Here is a 17,683-nt window from a genome sequence, read left to right as displayed (position 1 = left end):
TTCAATTCTGGTTGTAGAGCAAATGAGCGTCATGTATTTATGGATACGTGGATGTGGATGGTAAAATGCAGATGTTAGCTTTAATTTTGACAGTCGATCTTCTGCCTGCAAACCCCTGACATTTATATATCCCTGGCTAAAGCTATATCCGCCATCTTTCGTGATATGAGTTTTTTTGTAAGTGGTACCCACAAAGAAGCCATTTCTGTGTCAACTTTTAACGCCAATACAATGGCTTCTTTTAATCTTTTTCAACTTACTGACTTTCCCGAGATTTTCCGTCTTCAGCCGTTTTTCTTAGGACATAGCGCAATTTTTTGATGAGCGTGATGTTTGATTTATCGAAAATGCAGTGTCGCAGGAAGCATTTTGAACGTTGAATTGAAAGGGGCTGAAGTTTAGTAACACCTCGAGGACCTTGGTTTGGCTCGGGGGTTGCTGTGGGTGTTGGTCACAGATATCATATTCTTTTAAACACTGGAGAGACTAACTGCCCACAGATATCCCGTGGAAGTGGGTCCAGTTTTGAAGTATGTAGACTAGTCTCCCATCTTGCTTTCTATATTAGCTTAGATTTTCGAACGTTCGAATTTCAAAACATTCAAATCGTGCTGTTTACGACCAGAGTTGAAAACAAGATGGCGGACTAGTCAGCTCTAGATCTGAACAGGATTCCTATACGGTAGCCAGATCCAGTCAAGTACACGTTTTTTTTTAAGGAACGTTTATAAGGAACTCGAGGCTGAAAATGGTCCAAAAAATAAGGAATTGTTAAGGAACTGCTCAGGCTGAGAATAAGAAAACCTGTTTTAAGGAATCCAATTTTTGCAAATCCAAACTTAGCAGCTATGTAAATAAGGAACTCGATAAGGAACTTTGAGGCTGAAATTCTCTGTAAAAATAATAGGAACTCCAGGCTCAGGCTTATAAAAAAAAACGTGTAGTTTAGACTTAGAGATCAGTAGAAGTAGTTCGTTCGATAACGATTTTCATTGTAACCATGATATAATATTGTATCTCAATATCATGCTATCAAAAAGTTACATTGTATCAATGTTTCGCGTCTGTGTTTGCTTAACAGCTTCAAAATATCTCACTTCCCAAATATTGATTCAATGGAAGCTCAAGTTTCTATTACTATCAAGTTTATATATTCGAGATAAATCGAGGGAGACGGTACAAAGCAAAATTGACATGTCTCCAAAATCACCGTCCACTTTGCTCGACGACGGTAAAAACACCAAAATACCGTCGTCTGTTTAGGTCAAGCAAAGGCGATATAAAGCCGTACATCAACTATCGACTTTGTTTTGTATCGATTTCACTTACAGTCGTCCTCGATATCCCCCGATACATAAACTCGGTACTGTACTTTTAAAACCCCTGCTTTATATGTTCTTAATAAAGGTCTATTTACATGTCGATTTATGCTTGATCTGTTTTACTTACAAAGTTTTCAATTTGTTAACTGCAACTGTATGCTTTAACTGACTTTAGAGGGTTTTTTTTAGCGAACCATGACTACCATTGTACTATTACTTTATTCTTGTAATTTCATTTTGGTTTGGACTAAGTTTTAATGACGTTTTTGGATTCATTGAGGTAATACAGTTGACGCTTTTTAATTCGATTTTCAATGGGAATTGGATTTTCATCGAATAAGGGAGAGTATCGAGTACATAGTAGTACGCCAATTTCTTCAAATGAGAGTTGTTTTGTTTTATCTTCAAGTTAATCACAATGTTGAAAATGAGAACATATTAAGAACATTCTTAGGCTTAAAACTCAAGAAGTTAAGAAAATCCGAAGGCCTCAAAAATTTTGGATGTTCTTGTATGAAAAACGTGTATCGTTACGAGCCTTCTTTTGTAAGTACAAGTTTTTTGAATTTCCAATCTTTGTCAAGCCTCTCATGTTCTTAACTTTTTGGAGTTTCAGCTTAAAAAAATGTTCTTAAAATGTTCTTAATCTCACCATCTTGCTAATATTTCCTAAGAATTCGGGCGCTTCATAGTCCACAAAGCGTTATAATGTTCTTGACTTGTTCCTAACATTTTGGCCATCAAAGCCTTATATTCTTATCAGTTTTCCTCTGTAAAGTAAACTACAATTTTTCTGACCTGAATGGTTGGTAGATATTTCTCTCTCGCGTGTATCAATAAATGTTTTTAGTGTGAAAAAATCAGATCATGTTTAAGCAGTAGTATAATAGGTCTTCTCAATGTCAGATTTCGACTTCATATCCTCTTTTGATTGACATTCAAATGTTCTTGACGACCTCCAGTTGTTGCGTGTTTTATTTCCAGTTGCTTTATAAGAACATCCAAAAATATTTGAAGCTCCCGGATGTTTTAAAGCTTAAAAATGTTCTTAACATATTCTAATATGAGTATTCCTTTTTCTAAGAAATTGTTGTTTTAGATTCTGCAAAGTTTTAAATTGTTCTTAGCTTGTTCTTAACATTTTGGCTATCGAAGGCTTATGTTCTTGTATAGGTTGTTTTTATAAAAAACGTGCATGTAGCTGTTTTAGAGCATCCGTAATATGAATTGTGAAGGGCAATAGTTGAGTTGACGAGAGTCTTTCCTGTGACTTTGATACAGTAAACTCTCTCTAATTCGAACCTCTATAATTCGAATCTTTCTATAATTCGAACTAAAACATCGGTCCCCTCAGCTGGAAAGTAGTATGAAATACTTCCCGTGATCCGAATCTTTCTATCGAAGAAAATGTTTGATCGAATTAATAACTATCCCTTCTTGATCCTCAGATACGAATCTCAAAAATCAACATTTTACATACATGTAATAATAAGTTTATTCCTCTTAGGGGTCCTTGGAAGTTAAAAGTCTAGACGAGTCCACTCCCTTGAGTAACCTTTTGGTAATTAATTTATAATATCTCACATTTGCTTTTGTGGCCTTAAAACACCTACGAGAATATTTCTTTACAATAACCCCTCTGTGCCTCAGTGCTATTTTCTTTTCACCCCATTTGTATTTTGTTTGCTGTGTATACGTTTTTTATAAGAACAAACTATATAGATAGCCAAAATATTAAAAATAAGTCGAGAACATTTTAAGAGTTTGCAGAATCTAAAAACACCCAATTTCTTAGGAAATTGTACGAAGTATTCACAACATGCTAAAGATAAGAACATTTTGAGAACATTTTAAGGCTTAAAACTCAAAATTTAGTAATCTCCGAAAGCTTCAAAAATGTTGGATGTTCTTATGAGAAAAGCGTGGATTGAAAATACTGGTTTTTGGACCCAAAAAATCCGAGGAATGAAACAGCTCATTTTCAATGATTTTCATATTATTTTTATATACTATTTTTTCATTCTTTGGTCTGCTGAAAAAAAGGGGAACTAGAAAATTTCTACTGTATCACCATGATAGGTTTATTTTCGTGTTATTCAAATTGTTCCTCGTTTTTTGTTGTTGTGTAGAGTGGGGTGGTATGAAATGGATCCGGGGGTATACCCACTAGAGTTTATGACCCTGTGAGGGAGTCGATTACTGAAATGGATCCGGGGTACTAGGTTTGCTAGGTGACGGGTATGTTTTCGAGCCAAAGTTCGAAAATTGACTCTGTAAGAGATTTTCAAACTGTTGTCCAAAATACGAGAATTTATGAGACTTTGATGGAGTTGATTTTTGATACTTCGTGATTTTGGGCCGTTGTCTGAAATTCACTCGCTAAGTTATGGTTTTTGTTTCCCTGTGAAGGTGAAAGTACCCCTAGGCTGTTCTTATTTTCTTTGTATTTCGAACGTGAAATAGTTCTTGCCCTGTTTTTTATTTCTAGTGTAAAATTGAGATATTTTAGGTTGAATAAAGGTTGTCACAGGTTGTCATAGTATTATTTCGAAAGCGAGGCAAAGGTTACTCACGGAGAATTATTTATGAAAAAGTAGTTCTTTAAGATGCATAAGAATACTTTTAGATTTCTTATCATAGTTGTAGAGACATTTGGAAAAAGAGAACCCAGCTACACTTTTTTATAAGAACACTTTTATAAGAAAAATGAGACTCAAAAATTGCCAAAAAATAAAAATATATCAAAAACAATGCTGAGCCTGAAATTACTCAATTTCAAGCAATTTTATGGGTCAAAGTTGTAAAAATTGGGTAAAGAGCCTAAAATATCTCAAAATTACACCCTATAAATAAGAACAGGATAAGAACAATTTGAGTCTCAAAATGCCAAAAAAATAAGAACAATTTTACTGGTTCTCTTAAAAAGAACAAGTCGACTGTATACAATACGAGGCATATTATGTCTAAGTGCTTAAAAAATTCAAGAGAAAAAAAAACACCCCCTTAACAAAGCTTATTACCAAGCTTTTCTTTCTTGCTTTAGTTCACGCGTAAAGCTAAGTAGGGCTTGATACGTCGCTTAAGTAATGTTAGCGTCAGCAAATCTTATAAGTTCTTTGTCTTAAAAACCTATACACAATACTCATTAGATATAAAGATCGACTTAAATATTTTGTGTTGAGTCTTTAAGCTTTCTCTATATTTTACCTAACACCTTTCTTTTTTTTTTTGAAATATCATTTTCTTTCTTTCAAACTTTAGAGTTCACTTCGCTTTAACTTCAACAGAACTACTTCAGACAGAATGTTATTATCTTGTTGTGAAAATGGTTTTTTTTCTACGCTGATAACGCTCTGTACATTGTTTTGATTTCTCTTGGGGTCTTAACCTTTGTTTTAAAGGAAGAATAAATTACTCCTCTCGACAAGAGATTTCAATACATGATAAACAGTTTCGTAGAATTAGCTAAGAGACCTGTAAAGTGTTTCCTTATGATGGAAATATCTCGCTTTGGGATACTTTTTGTTTGCTCAATGTTACATTGTTGCAGGATTTTTTGAGTGCCAAAATACTTTGAGTGCCCCCCTTCGGGCTTTTTTCACAGCTATACAGAACGTCTTAGCAACGTCCATATGGCGTCTTTAACGTTCAAACAACGCTGTATGTCAGCTTTTTTGGTACTTGTATCACCAACGAGTTGAATGTTGAAAATATGTTCTAAAATCGTTATAAAACAATTCATTCATGATATGCATAAATTCGACGTCTTCTGACATTACATGACGGACCTATCAGTTGATTGGTTGCAAGTGATGTGTTGACTGATTTTACGTCACTTTAAACATTAATCACCCACCCTCAAGGTTACCCACCTAGCTTTATGACTTTTAAGTTTAAATATGTTCTTAAATGTCTTTAATTTCACTATTTTGTGAGTATTTTTGTGCAACTTCCTAAGAAATTGGCTGTTTAGGGATGGACAGTTGCAGGCTTAAAAATGTTCTTAGCTTGCTCTTAGTATTTTGGTCATTGAAGCCTTGTGTTCTTATCTAAGTTGGTCTTACAAAAAAGCTTTATGAATTTTAAATTTAAATGTGTTCTTTTGTGCAACTTCCTAAGAAACTGGGTGTTTTAGGGTCCATTAAGCCTTAAAATGTTCTTAGCTTGCTCTTATTATTTTGGTCATTGAAGCCTTATGTTCTTATCTAAGTTGTTCTTATAAAAGTGTGTATGTCCTTTGAAATCGAAAAGAATTTGAAGCGCAGTTCATCCTTCCGGTGTGTTCAATTTTCACCACGCTAGAAAAAAGCATTTCTCTAAAGAAACCGTGTCGTAGTTCTTAACATTTTGACCCTCGAAGCCTTACGTTCTTAAATAGTTTGTTCTTATAAAAAAGCTTTATGAGTTTTAAGTTTAAATATGTTCTTTTGTGCAACTTCTTAAGGAATTGGGTGTTTTGTCTTTTGTCCATTAAGGCTTATAAATGTTCTGAACTTGTTCTTAACATTTTGGCCATCGAAGCCTTATGTTTTTATATAGTTTGTTCTTATAAAAAAAAGATGTACGGGGGAAGGGACAGTTTCATTATTACCTATGATGAAAGACATTTTTTCACTTCATTTTATTTCTTCTTCATTTTTCATATATTTATCATAATGTTAACCAAAGTTTTCATTTATTGTTCAAAAAATTATCTCCATCATGATATAGTCTACTAACCCCCTCAAACATGATAATTTAGACCTTACTCCTTTTTCTATAAGAACAATAGAAACATCAGAGAGGTTTTTCATATCCGCCATTATGGAGGCAAACGTTCGATTTGCGTAAGGGATTTCCTCTACAGATTCGAATGTTTGCTTCCATAATGGCGGAAATTACGTAAAAAAACCTCTATTGGGCATTGACAAGTAAAAAAATGTAGGAGCTTTATTTAGTCGGGTTTTTTTTCGTCGGGGAAAAATTTCGTCATCTAGAGGCATTTTCGTCCCTCATTTCACCATCTCAAAATTTTTGACACTTTCCCCCGACATTTTTTTCCCTGATAAGGTATTCCGATATTTGTCGAAAAAAACCCAGTTTTCTGATGCTCGTTGGAATATCTTTGACCGGTACGCCAGTATTTTATGAAAAAAAATTACCTTTTTTAGTCTTGAGACATTAATTTTTCTATGATGAGACGAAGAACATTTTTCCATGTTCAGTACAATCGCATATAAACTTTAAGAAATATGTATAGTTTGTCTTTTAAAGACTTTACGTGACTTTATAGGGCATTATCATAAAAAGGCTAGGGCACTATAAGCTGTTGAAATTAGAAATTAAAGCTATTTCTGAAAGTTTTACTACCTACCTGCTTTTCACACGAACGTCTAAGCTAGTTTTCACTAGGATACATCTGATGGTAAGTTGTGACCAAGTATTCCAAGGCAGACTTGAAATCCGTAAATATAAAAAAAACTTTAAAGCGCAAAAAGCGCTATATTGCCATTAGCCGTTTATCCTAGCCTTGTGAATACGGGTGTAGTTAACTAGGCTAGGTTAAAAGCAAGGTCTAATGGATCTGCGCGAAAATCGTTAAGAAATCTTTAGACTTTACTCCATTAAAAAAAGGTTTCATTTGCTAACCTCAGATCGAAGTTTGGGGCTTCAAATTTATTGAAAAGTTTAACCTACAAACTGTTATTTTACTCTCTGTTCTTATAAAAAAAATGCATTTGTGAAAAGTTTATTTAAAAGAACCCTCTCAGCTATATCCTAATTAACGCGCATTTAAAAAAGTATCGGTTTTAATAGAACTCTAATTTTCCAAAGAACGCAGTCTTCTTTTTCTTTTTTCTTCTTCCTTATTTTCTTTCTTCCTTTTTTGAGATCTATTTTTTTTCATTTAAAAGCTAATAGGTCTAAACAAAAAATATCACTAGAGAATTGATATTATTTCTATCCTTGAAAGGTTTTTAGTGATAATATAGTGACGTGGCTTTTCAAGGGGCATTTTAAATTTATATTTTTCTTGGTCAGATATGTGTACAAAGTACAAAATTTTTGGTTAAACCAGCTACTAATGACACTCCCTTCTCACAGCTCCGGTAGGATTCTTTCAGTCAGTGGGGATAGAAATAACGGAATTGATGGGGATAGATATTACCATGTTTTTTTATGGCTGTGGATTTAAATACCGTTGTTTTCAAGACAGAAATTCAGTGGTACAATATTTCGCAGTGCATATTTTGCAGGATTTCTTTATTCGATTATATTCGTTGCGGACAGAAATTGGACTATAATTTTGCACGGGGGACGATATTCTGGCCATATGGTTCCACCGGGACTGTGTACTGTTAAGGGGGTGTACTGAGTATTTTTGAAGTTTGACTAGCGAGTTTATTTATTTTTACTTTTGAGGACAATAAAGTGATTTGGAATAACTCGCAGTTTTGACCCGTAAAATCGCATTTACAGTCGTCCTCAGTCAATCAGAATCCAGTCATACACATAAACTCGGTACTATCCAGAAATGAGGTATTGGTGGCAGAATTTGACATGGATATCTGAGATATATTCAAAACAACAGGCTCTAGAGAGCAAAGAAAATAACATCTTAGATTTAAGTACTGATAGGAACTGAAAAAGAATATTAAGTGTTAGAAAGTTTTACAAATGAAATCTAAGCTCCGGATTTCTCCGGGATATTTTGGAGTAGTACTGAGTTTATGTATGTGTTTTTTTCAGCGACGAACATGGTAAGGTTCTAATTTAACATGACCAACTGAGGACGACGGCAAATCAGCACTTTTACCGTCCTCGATTTTGCGGGTCAGAAGTGTGGGTTTTTCCAAATCGCTTCAGTCACTTTACCGTCCTCAAAAGCGCAAATATATAAACTCGCTATTATTTATCCAACAGTCTAGTTTGAGTAAAGAAAACGACTTAAGTTAATTTCATACTCAAAGTTTCATCACATACAGGATGGCTATTTTCAGTGAAATAAACGTCCCATAAACGTAATTACAGTTGACTCTCGCTAATTCGAACTCGAACGGAGAATCTTATTTATTCGAATTACAGAGAGATTCGAATAATAGAAAGTATTTTAAGAGGGTTTTTCCTTGACGGGGGCTGGAAACAAGTTCGAATTATAGGAAGATTCGAATAATAGAAGTTCGAATTAGAGAGTTGACTGTGATTAATAAAATGATAAATAATTATAAATTAATGTCTTACAAATTATCTTCTTTTTGTTTTCCAGACAAACATCTTGAAATAAAGTGGACGAGATTGGTGGATTAACGCAGATTTGGAAAATTGAAATTACACAATCAATGGTCTCGTAAACTTACCGGCTTACCAAGCGTTTAACTAACTTTGTTGCTTGACCAGGTTTGGCCGCAGATAGCGATAAAATTGTAGAAACAGTATCATATCCAAAAACTAAAAAGAAGACTTTTTCAGAATCATATATACAGAACATTAAGAACAACTTGAGAACAACTTAAGAACAACTTAAGAACAACTTAAGAACAACTTAAGAACAACACCATGACTATCAGTTCAGATTGTGGCGACAATTCTTTCGAGTTAGAATCCTATTCCAGTGATTGTGATTCCGGTCATATATCTTTGGACGATTTCCCGTTAAGTCAAGAAGAAATCCAAGAAATTTACGACGAGTTAGATTTAGATGAGGAAGGAATCACCGAGGACGAAATCACTCGTCGTAAACGGCGAATATTTGTCGGTGGCTTGAAATTCGCATCCGAGGACATTGTTTTGCATGAATATTTTCAGCAATTTGGGAAGATTAAGGAAGCTGTTGTTATCAAGGACAGGAAAGTTGGCTTGTCAAGGGGCTACGGATTCGTAAGTATTTGTTATTGAATTTTTATGGCTGATCCTTTTCTAACTTTTCTATTTTTAGGTGCCTTATAAACCCCCTTCCTCGCCCTCCCCCTGTTTGTTAATTTTAGAATAAAAGTAAAATGGCATTTTTGTGAAGTATTAGACCCAATACTTGGGGATAACTAAAATACTCAGAAATCGACTTTTTTCGGTATTGACTATTCGTAGCATATTTTTAATTCTTTGGCCAATATAAAGTATATTCATATAAAAAAGCGCCCACGCCCATTTATCAAAATTTAAAGATCTTTACTATGTTTCAACCTTAACCCTATTAGCCCCAGGGGGGGGGGGTAGAATCTACCTAGCTGGAGTTCTTTTGTTTATATCTCGGAGAAAAATTTTTCAAACGACTTGAAACTTTCTGACTTTTAATAAAATCTTATTAAGAGTACTTGTACAAAATTTTACGGTCATAGGTTGTCCAGATCAGGTTTTATGACTTTATTGTGAAACATGACATAAAACCCAGCTAAAATCCTTAAAACTCAAAATTTTAAAGTGCTGATAACTTCTAAACTATTTATTCAATCATTTTCAAATTTTGACACGTGATAGGCATTAATAATACAAATTTAAAAAATCTAAAGAAAATTTTTGAAAATGATGACGTCATCATTTATGACGTCATCAAATTTTGAAAATTTTACTCATCTTCAGTATGGATTTTAAGAAAAAATCTTCACGGAAATTGCAAAACCGGCAATTATGTTAAAGAACAGTCTTTTACCTTTCAGAATCTTTAAACAGAATCGAAATATCTATATTGGTTCGACTGTAATAGACATTTTTGTAAACCATATATTTGGGCTTTTTTCCGACAGGTGGAAATTTTGTGATGACGTCATCAACTTTTTTTTCTTCCTGGAAAATTGTATCATGATGGAGAACATCTGTACCAAATTTCATGGCCATAGCTCTTCTAGATCGAAAATAATCGAGGGTGGTAGATTCTACCCCCCCCCCCCTGGGGATACAAAAGTCAAAAAAGCTTCGGGCTAATAGGGTTAAACATTTTGATATGTTATTTTTGACATATTTAATCGTTTGAATTTTTTGTGGAAAGTCTAGACAGGACTTTGAATTCATCATTTTATACACGCTTTTTTTTTATAAGAATGGTGTAAATCCATTTCATCATGAATATTCTTAACTTTTTGGAAAAATCATTCTAAAATATTCTTACAGCATTCTTAGGTTAGGATCCTAATTCAGACTAGATTTAACATCTAGTACATACGTCTCAAAATTACATGATGGTGATATTCTTAGCATAATCTTATTTTTTTGGCCATTTTCATCATGGACATTCTTATAAAGTGTATTCTTATAAAAAAAAGCGTGTAATGACCATTTTCGATGTTTGACAACTTTCAAAATAGGTTTAAACTCTTTTATAAGAACCAGTTCATTTCTAGTGAGGCTTGAGACTTTTTTATATGTTTGGCCACTTTTAGCCCCAAAATGGTTTTTTTCCTGCTCTTTTCGGTCAAAATAGACCTTCAATTTTTACTATTTTTAATTTCGTTTTTTAAGTCACTTGAAATTTAGCAAACTCCTGGAGGTTACGTAACAGCATGAAGATTTGTAACTTTAGTTTACAATGTATAGCAATGTGCCCTCCCGGTTATTACCATAATGGCTTTATGGCAACTCCTGAACTTGGGCACAGGATGTACGGTTACACATTTTGTGGATTGCATTGTGGAGTCACAAGAGTGCTCAAACTGCGAGCAGCGAGCAATGCATAATGCAAATAGTGAGCGTCTTAAATGAAGACTCTCCATCCAATCCAAGAGTGCTCAAACTACAAAAGCAGTGAGCAAATATACAATGTATAGCAATGTGCCCTCCCGGTTATTACCATAATGGCTTTATGGCAACTCCTGAACTTGGGCACAGGATGTACGGTGTAACTTTAGTTTACATATTCATTCATATTACATAATACATATCCCCCCGCGGCAGTGGGGAGGGCCAGCCGGTCCTTGGCCCGACCACATTTTTTCAAAGTAAAAAGAAAATGTACTTATCAAGCCAAATTCTTTTTAATAACCTTAAAACAGACCTGTTTTAGGCGAATACAAGAGCTAAAATTCAAAAATTTTAACCCGGCGGCCCGAACCATGGTGGCGCCTCCTTAGTCAGTATATCTTTGGCCTTCTCACGTTCAAAGTGGAGCCGAGGCCTCTGATATTCCTTGTAGCTTATCACTGCTGATTCGCTTGGGATATAGAAGATATTATTCGATGAAAATTCAATTCCTGTAGTTGACTCTTTCTAATTCGACGTTCTACGCTTCCTACGCTCGCTCGGTAATATCGAAAGTCAATTGTCAAATGTCAACAAGTACCTCTCATAAATAACGTTCTACTATTCGATACGTTCCCTTAGTTGAAGAAGATCCAACTCCCCTTGAAAATCGAATTAGAGAGTGTCGATTATAAACCTCTTTGAACGAACTTATAAAACAAAATTTAAAACTTACAAAATAGCGACAATTCAACACTTGGCTTACACTTTTTTATAAGAATAAACTATATAAGAACATAAGACTTCGATGGATGACCAAAATATTAACAACAATTTAAGAACATTTTAAAGGCTTTGTAGACACTAAAACACCTAATTTTTTAAGAAATTTCGCAAAAAATACTCACAACATTTTGAAAACATTTTTAAGCTAGAAACATAAAAAGGCTTCAAGAATTTTTGGATGTTTTTATGTAAAAGAAACGTGTGCTTGATATACAAGCTTGTCGTCAAAGGGTCTTTAGCAGGCCTTATAATCACTAATATCTCATGACATTAAGTCATTTTTAAGACTTCTAATTTACATTGTCAGTTGTTGTGTTTTGAAAGCAGCTTATCTTTTCGTTCTGTTATGGTTTCTATGGTGTTGAGACTGCCTTCCTTCTTTGCAAAGATGACTTTATTCATGATGATTTCCATTACGTAATGTTTTCTACGGAAACGAAACGGTTTTGTTTTTTTGCTAGTAGTGGCAAATTTAAGGTACACTTTTTTTAACAATTTTATAAGAACAATGAGGCTCAAAATCGCCAAAAAATAAGAACAATTAATTTAAGAACAATGCTGAGCCTGAAATTACTCAATTTCAAGCAAATTTAGGGGTCAAAGTGTTAAAAATTGGGTATGACGCCTTAAATACCTCAATTACACCCTATTAATAAGAACAGAATAAGAACAATTTGAGACTTATCAAAGTGCCAACAAAATAAGAACGGTCAAGCCTCAGAAAAAATTTACTGGTTCTTATAAAAGAAAGTGTACATAAAAATAGTTTAAAATAAGTTGTATAAGATAAGGATATTTTTACACCTCAGGGTTGCAGGGATTCCCAAGGTAGGGTTGCAAAGCCTTCAAAATTGCGTGAAGATCAAAAGTAGACTTTATTTAAAAGTGTACTATGCAATTCATGATATTCATTACGTAATGTTTAGTACGAGGTTTTTATCAGTATGGATTAAGACCATGTTCACACGTTAATGTTTTGTACGGAAACACCCGCGGTTTTTGTCAGTATAGATTCACACGTTACTGTTCCGTTTCGTTCCGGTATGATTTTCGTTACGGATCGAGTGTGTTCATATTGGTTTTGGAACGTTTCGGAGCAAGAAGACGGAGCAGTTCCGTTTCGATGAAAAAAGTGAAGCGAAACCGTTTCGATCTGTTTTGCTTTGTAACGTCTATTTTTTTGACGTTTTGAATTTTGACGTTCACACTTGTTTCGGAACCGTTTCGGAACCGTTTCGGAACGGAACCGTAACGTCTGAACAGGGTCTAATTTTTTTCTAGCTTAAATCTGCCACTACTGTTGATAAATAACATTACGTACATGAATACATAGAAAACATCATTAAGAAAACGTGATCCTTTGATATAAGTTAAAACCACCTCCCCCCGGATTCCTGCATGATTAAAATGATAATATATTGTAAAGAAAAACCTTCTTCTGCTCTCTCTCTTTCATACAGGTAACAATGGCTTGTGACATGTCTTCTTTGCTAGCCATCATGGATAAATCACCAAAGTTAGACGGAAGACGTTGCAATGTCAATCTTGCATACATCGGACAGAAGAAAAAACCACCTTGTAAGAAATTTCGCTATTCTATCCCTCCTATCCACAGATATCATAATCTTCTACATCCTAGACCGTAGCATGAAGGTACGGTGCGCAAGGTTGTGGGTTCGATCCCCAGCCTGGGTCATACCAAAGATTCCCAAAATGGTACTTGATGCCTCTCCGCTTGATGCTAAGCAACTAAAAAGAAGGGTCAAGGATAAGTGGAGAAATCCAGGGAAAGGAGTGACGTCCCCTTACTTAGGGTAGACAGTGTTAGAGAAAAAGGAACCTTCGGGTCGCCCTCGACTGCGGTCGCAAACTTACTTACTACTTACACCCTAGAAAGGCTGACTGCTTACAGATTTCCTGTCGAAGAATTTCCAGTCTTGAATTCCACTAGTCCGCCTTGTTATTCTTTAGTTTACCTTACATTTTTGAATGTTCGAATTTCAAAACATTCGAATCGTGCTGTTTACGACCAGAGTTGAAAACAAGATGGCGGACTAGTCAGCTCTAGATCTGAACATGCTTCATATATACGGGTCCCCCGATCCAGTCAAGTAGTTATAGATTAGTGCTCCTACCCAATGCTTTTATGATTGAGTTTTTGATTTCTTTTACCCAAAAAGTGACGATTACAAGTAGGTTACAACTTTCACAAAAACTCCGCTCAAAGTTATTACTTGGCCGGCGCGGGATTGAGAAACTACCTCAAGGGTTTAAATAAAGATCATTGATTGTGACTTTGAACATTTCCTATTTTACTTTTCAGCGAGAAAACCTGATTTAAAATTGAAAGACTTGTCACCTCTGCAAGGCCAATTCTTCCCGTAAGCTACCCCTTTTTTTTTAACTTTTTTGATGTTTATGGATTTATATAAAGACAGTGTGCCCAAAAAAAGCGGACAATTTTTTAAATAAAATACAATCTATCCGCAGACACGTGTTTCGTCCTTACCCCAGGACTCATCAGTGCTGCTCGGGTGAGCGAGCATAGGCTGTTGTTGTAAACAGAGTGTTCAAAACACAAAGTCTTGAGCTTCTTATAGAATCGCTTGTGGTAAACGGAGAATTAGAGCTTGCTCCTCAATACAGTCTATATAGAGTGCTCAACGAACCGAAGTGTTGAGTGCAGTAAATCCTCATTAACAACCTCATAATTTAAGGGAAATTTTATGACTCTCAGAAACCTAGATATCTTATTTCAATCATTCTAAGCCCAGTTAAGATGATGAGTTTTGAGGATTTTGAGACACGTTGTAATGTAGTGAGCTTGGACTTTTTCATAAATTACGTCACGTCCAACCTAAAAAGAATTCAATTCTGTTGGGATAAATTGTCAAAATGAGACTAGAGTTGATGGTGACGTAATCAAAGTTTTATATTTTCAACTTATTCTATATAATTTGTTTAGAGGTCTAGCGGGAAATTTTTGTTACCCGACCGCAATACAATTTGAATGTTCCATAATGATAGTGTCATTGACGTAACTTAAAATCAAACCTAAAATACCTTACACGTTTTTTTATAAGAACATCTAAAATTTTTGAAGTCTTAGGAGATGTTCTTAACTTTTTCAGTTTCAAACACAAAAATGTTCCTACCCAATTTGTGAGTATTTTTGTCCATTTCCCAAAGAAATTGGGTGTTTTAGACTCACGAAAGCCTTAAAATCTCCTTATTTTATTTTTTAATATTTTGGTCATCGAAGACATCGAATGTTTTTACATAGTTTGTTCTTATAATTCAGGTGCAATCAGAACGGTGGTGGTTACATAGTCTCTCCTACCGTCGTCACACCCAATGGGTACTACCAGCTTGGTCTACCACCCCTTCACGGCTACCAACCTGTATATCAAATCCCGCAAAGCCCTCAACCCTGCTACGAGTCAGATACTACCTACTATGGTCCTAATAGCCTGCCACCTGCTTCTCCAATGTCACCTGCCATGTATCCACAGCAGCCTATTTACTACACACAACCGCTACTAATTAGTAACCATCCTCAGGGTGGAAGCCTAGCTACCTACCCCAACCAACCCTACCAGCCAACAACGGTAGGATCACCAAGTGACCCCAACAATAATATATTGAATGCTTCCTCCGAGAACCTCACCCTGGATGCTAACAATAACAACAACCCGGTTGTCGCTCAAACCACGGTGGTACCCTCTACCTACGGGATGGGTACCTCACAGCCACCACCCCAGATACCCTACAGTCCGGTGTCCTCCACCACGGCCGTCAACCCAACCGACATTGCAACGTACACACCTTCGACTTACACAGACACAGCACGACAAGTTCTGAACATCAAACAGACCGGTCAAAGCAACCTCTTAACACAAATGCCTGTTGTCAATAACCCCTTATCTACACCCGGATTGAGTCACCCAGCCACTGGTAATCTACTCATAAACGGTACACAATTGATCCAAAGTGGTGCACACACCCAACTGGTTAGTGTACCTGCTCACGCCCAACATAACAATGGTGGCGGTCCGCCCGCTTCTCCCTATGCTACTTCTCCGCTCACAACTACATCTATTCCGAATCAAAATCAAATCTATGCGGTACATCCACATAGCGGACACCACCAGCCGCAATATATACAACAGCCCAGGGAAGTGGTTCAAATATAAAAAAGTAATAGGGTGAATTTGGCGGGACTTGATGTACAAATTACAGACCCGAGTCCTGAGCGTATGGAGACGCCATCTTTGAAGCCAACCGACATGACGTCAATATTGGGTTTTCGGTAGACAATATCCAATGATGAAATGCAGCTTTTGGCGCTATATAGAGGAAGTATTATGACTGTTTCTATAGAAACTTACCCAGAATTCTGTACTGGAAATTTGAAAGGAAAAACATTCAAGCATTAGACAGAAAAAAAATCGAATGCCGGAATCACAAGTCATTGAAAATGTAAAATTCAAAAATTTCATGTATATGTATATAAAAAGTTATTTTCGTTTTTAAAATCGAACATTCGAAAGAAAATCTTCTAAAATTTGAAAACATAGAAGCCCTCATAAATTAAATTTTTCTTGTCTTGGGTCTTCTTTTAAGAGATTCTTTCCACTTAAAAAATTACTAAATCAATGAAATTTTTCGGTGACGTTAAAATGTTTTTATATACTGTTATAACATGATAAAATTTAACAATTATTTAATATTTTAGATGTTTTTTATACATATATCATTAAAAATAAACTATTATTATTTTACTATTATCCCTAATATTATACACATTTAAAAATATTTCTTTATTATAATCTCTTATTAAATGAGATTTTCCATCTTTTTTTTTTCTCGAAAATCGATCATTTTTAGAGATTGATAAATATCTAGTTTGTAAGAGGTGAAATCAATCAATTAGCAATCGAGATTAATCGAATGCAATCGAGATTAATCGAACGCAATCGACTTAAATCGAACGCAATCGACTTTAATCGAACGCAATCGAGATTATTCGAATGCAGTCGAGATTAATCGAACGCAATCGAGATTAATCGAACGCAATCGAGTTTAATCGAACGTGATCAATTGTTGCTTTTTAGTAGAATTCAATTGACTTCAATTCGATCTTTAAAATAACCGAAAAAAATTTTCTCAATTGAAAAGAACGTTTTTACAAAATATTTTTTACCTCGAAAAATTCGAAAAATTAGTGAGAGTTCGCTGTAATAATGGCCGTAAAAAATGTCTCTAAAATGTTTTTAAAAAGGGTTAAAAAATGATCAGCCTCCTGTTCTTTCGAAGGATGACTTATCGCCAATGGACCGAAATAATTATTTTTCCCCAATAAGAAAGAACATTTTATAAGGACCAATATTACCTCGAATTACAGAATGATTGAAAGAAAATGTCCTTGTTTTAAAAGGATTCGAAAATAATTTTCCTAAGGATGACTTAGTGATAAAAATTTATCTCCAATGAAAATAATTGTAATTTTTTACCTACTTTTATAATTATAATTTTAATAATTTGGTTAATTATTTTCTCTTTTTGTTCATTTTAAGTTGTTTTTTTGTCAAACTTTATTTTTTCTTTACTTTAATCGGATTAACTTTTGCGGGATTAAATTTCGTGTTTTTTGCCATTTTCGCGAAATTAAAACTCGCGAAAAGGCGTAAGATTCCGGACTCGCGAAATTAAATCCACCACAAAATTTTTCAATTTGAAAGTCCAAAAGTCCAAAGTCTCCATTTGTGGCAAAAAAATGTCTATTTCCAGCTGTTTTCATGCATATTCGTGAAATTAAATTCGACGCGAAATTTTTCAAAACTCTGACTTGCGAAATTAAATCCAGAAAAATTAGCGATTTTTTTCTCGCGAAATTTAATCCGATTCAAGTATCTTCCTTTTCTTGT

General features: G+C 34.8%; 2 protein-coding genes across 2 annotated transcripts in view; both read left to right on the top strand.

Moving 5' to 3' along the window:
• Positions 1–17,683, top strand: part of LOC136819605 (fibropellin-1-like) — a 151,692-nt gene that overhangs the window by 19,734 nt on the left and 114,275 nt on the right. The gene's annotated exons all lie outside the window — the stretch shown is intronic.
• LOC136819615 (uncharacterized) lies at positions 8,573–16,363 on the top strand. The gene is made up of 4 exons (XM_067075857.1): positions 8,573–9,179; positions 13,217–13,334; positions 14,080–14,137; positions 15,058–16,363. Exons 1-4 carry the CDS (start codon positions 8,859–8,861, stop codon positions 15,947–15,949), a joined length of 1,389 nt encoding a protein of 462 aa, XP_066931958.1. The 5' UTR covers positions 8,573–8,858; the 3' UTR covers positions 15,950–16,363.

The sequence above is a fragment of the Clytia hemisphaerica genome, unplaced genomic scaffold (assembly GCF_902728285.1).
Source record: "Clytia hemisphaerica strain Z4C2 unplaced genomic scaffold, Clytia hemisphaerica genome assembly, whole genome shotgun sequence".
In the NCBI taxonomy this organism is placed as follows: Eukaryota; Metazoa; Cnidaria; class Hydrozoa; order Leptothecata; family Clytiidae; genus Clytia; species Clytia hemisphaerica.
The sequence above is the reverse complement of the archived record's forward strand: the minus strand, read 5'-3'. Positions and strand labels throughout refer to the sequence as shown.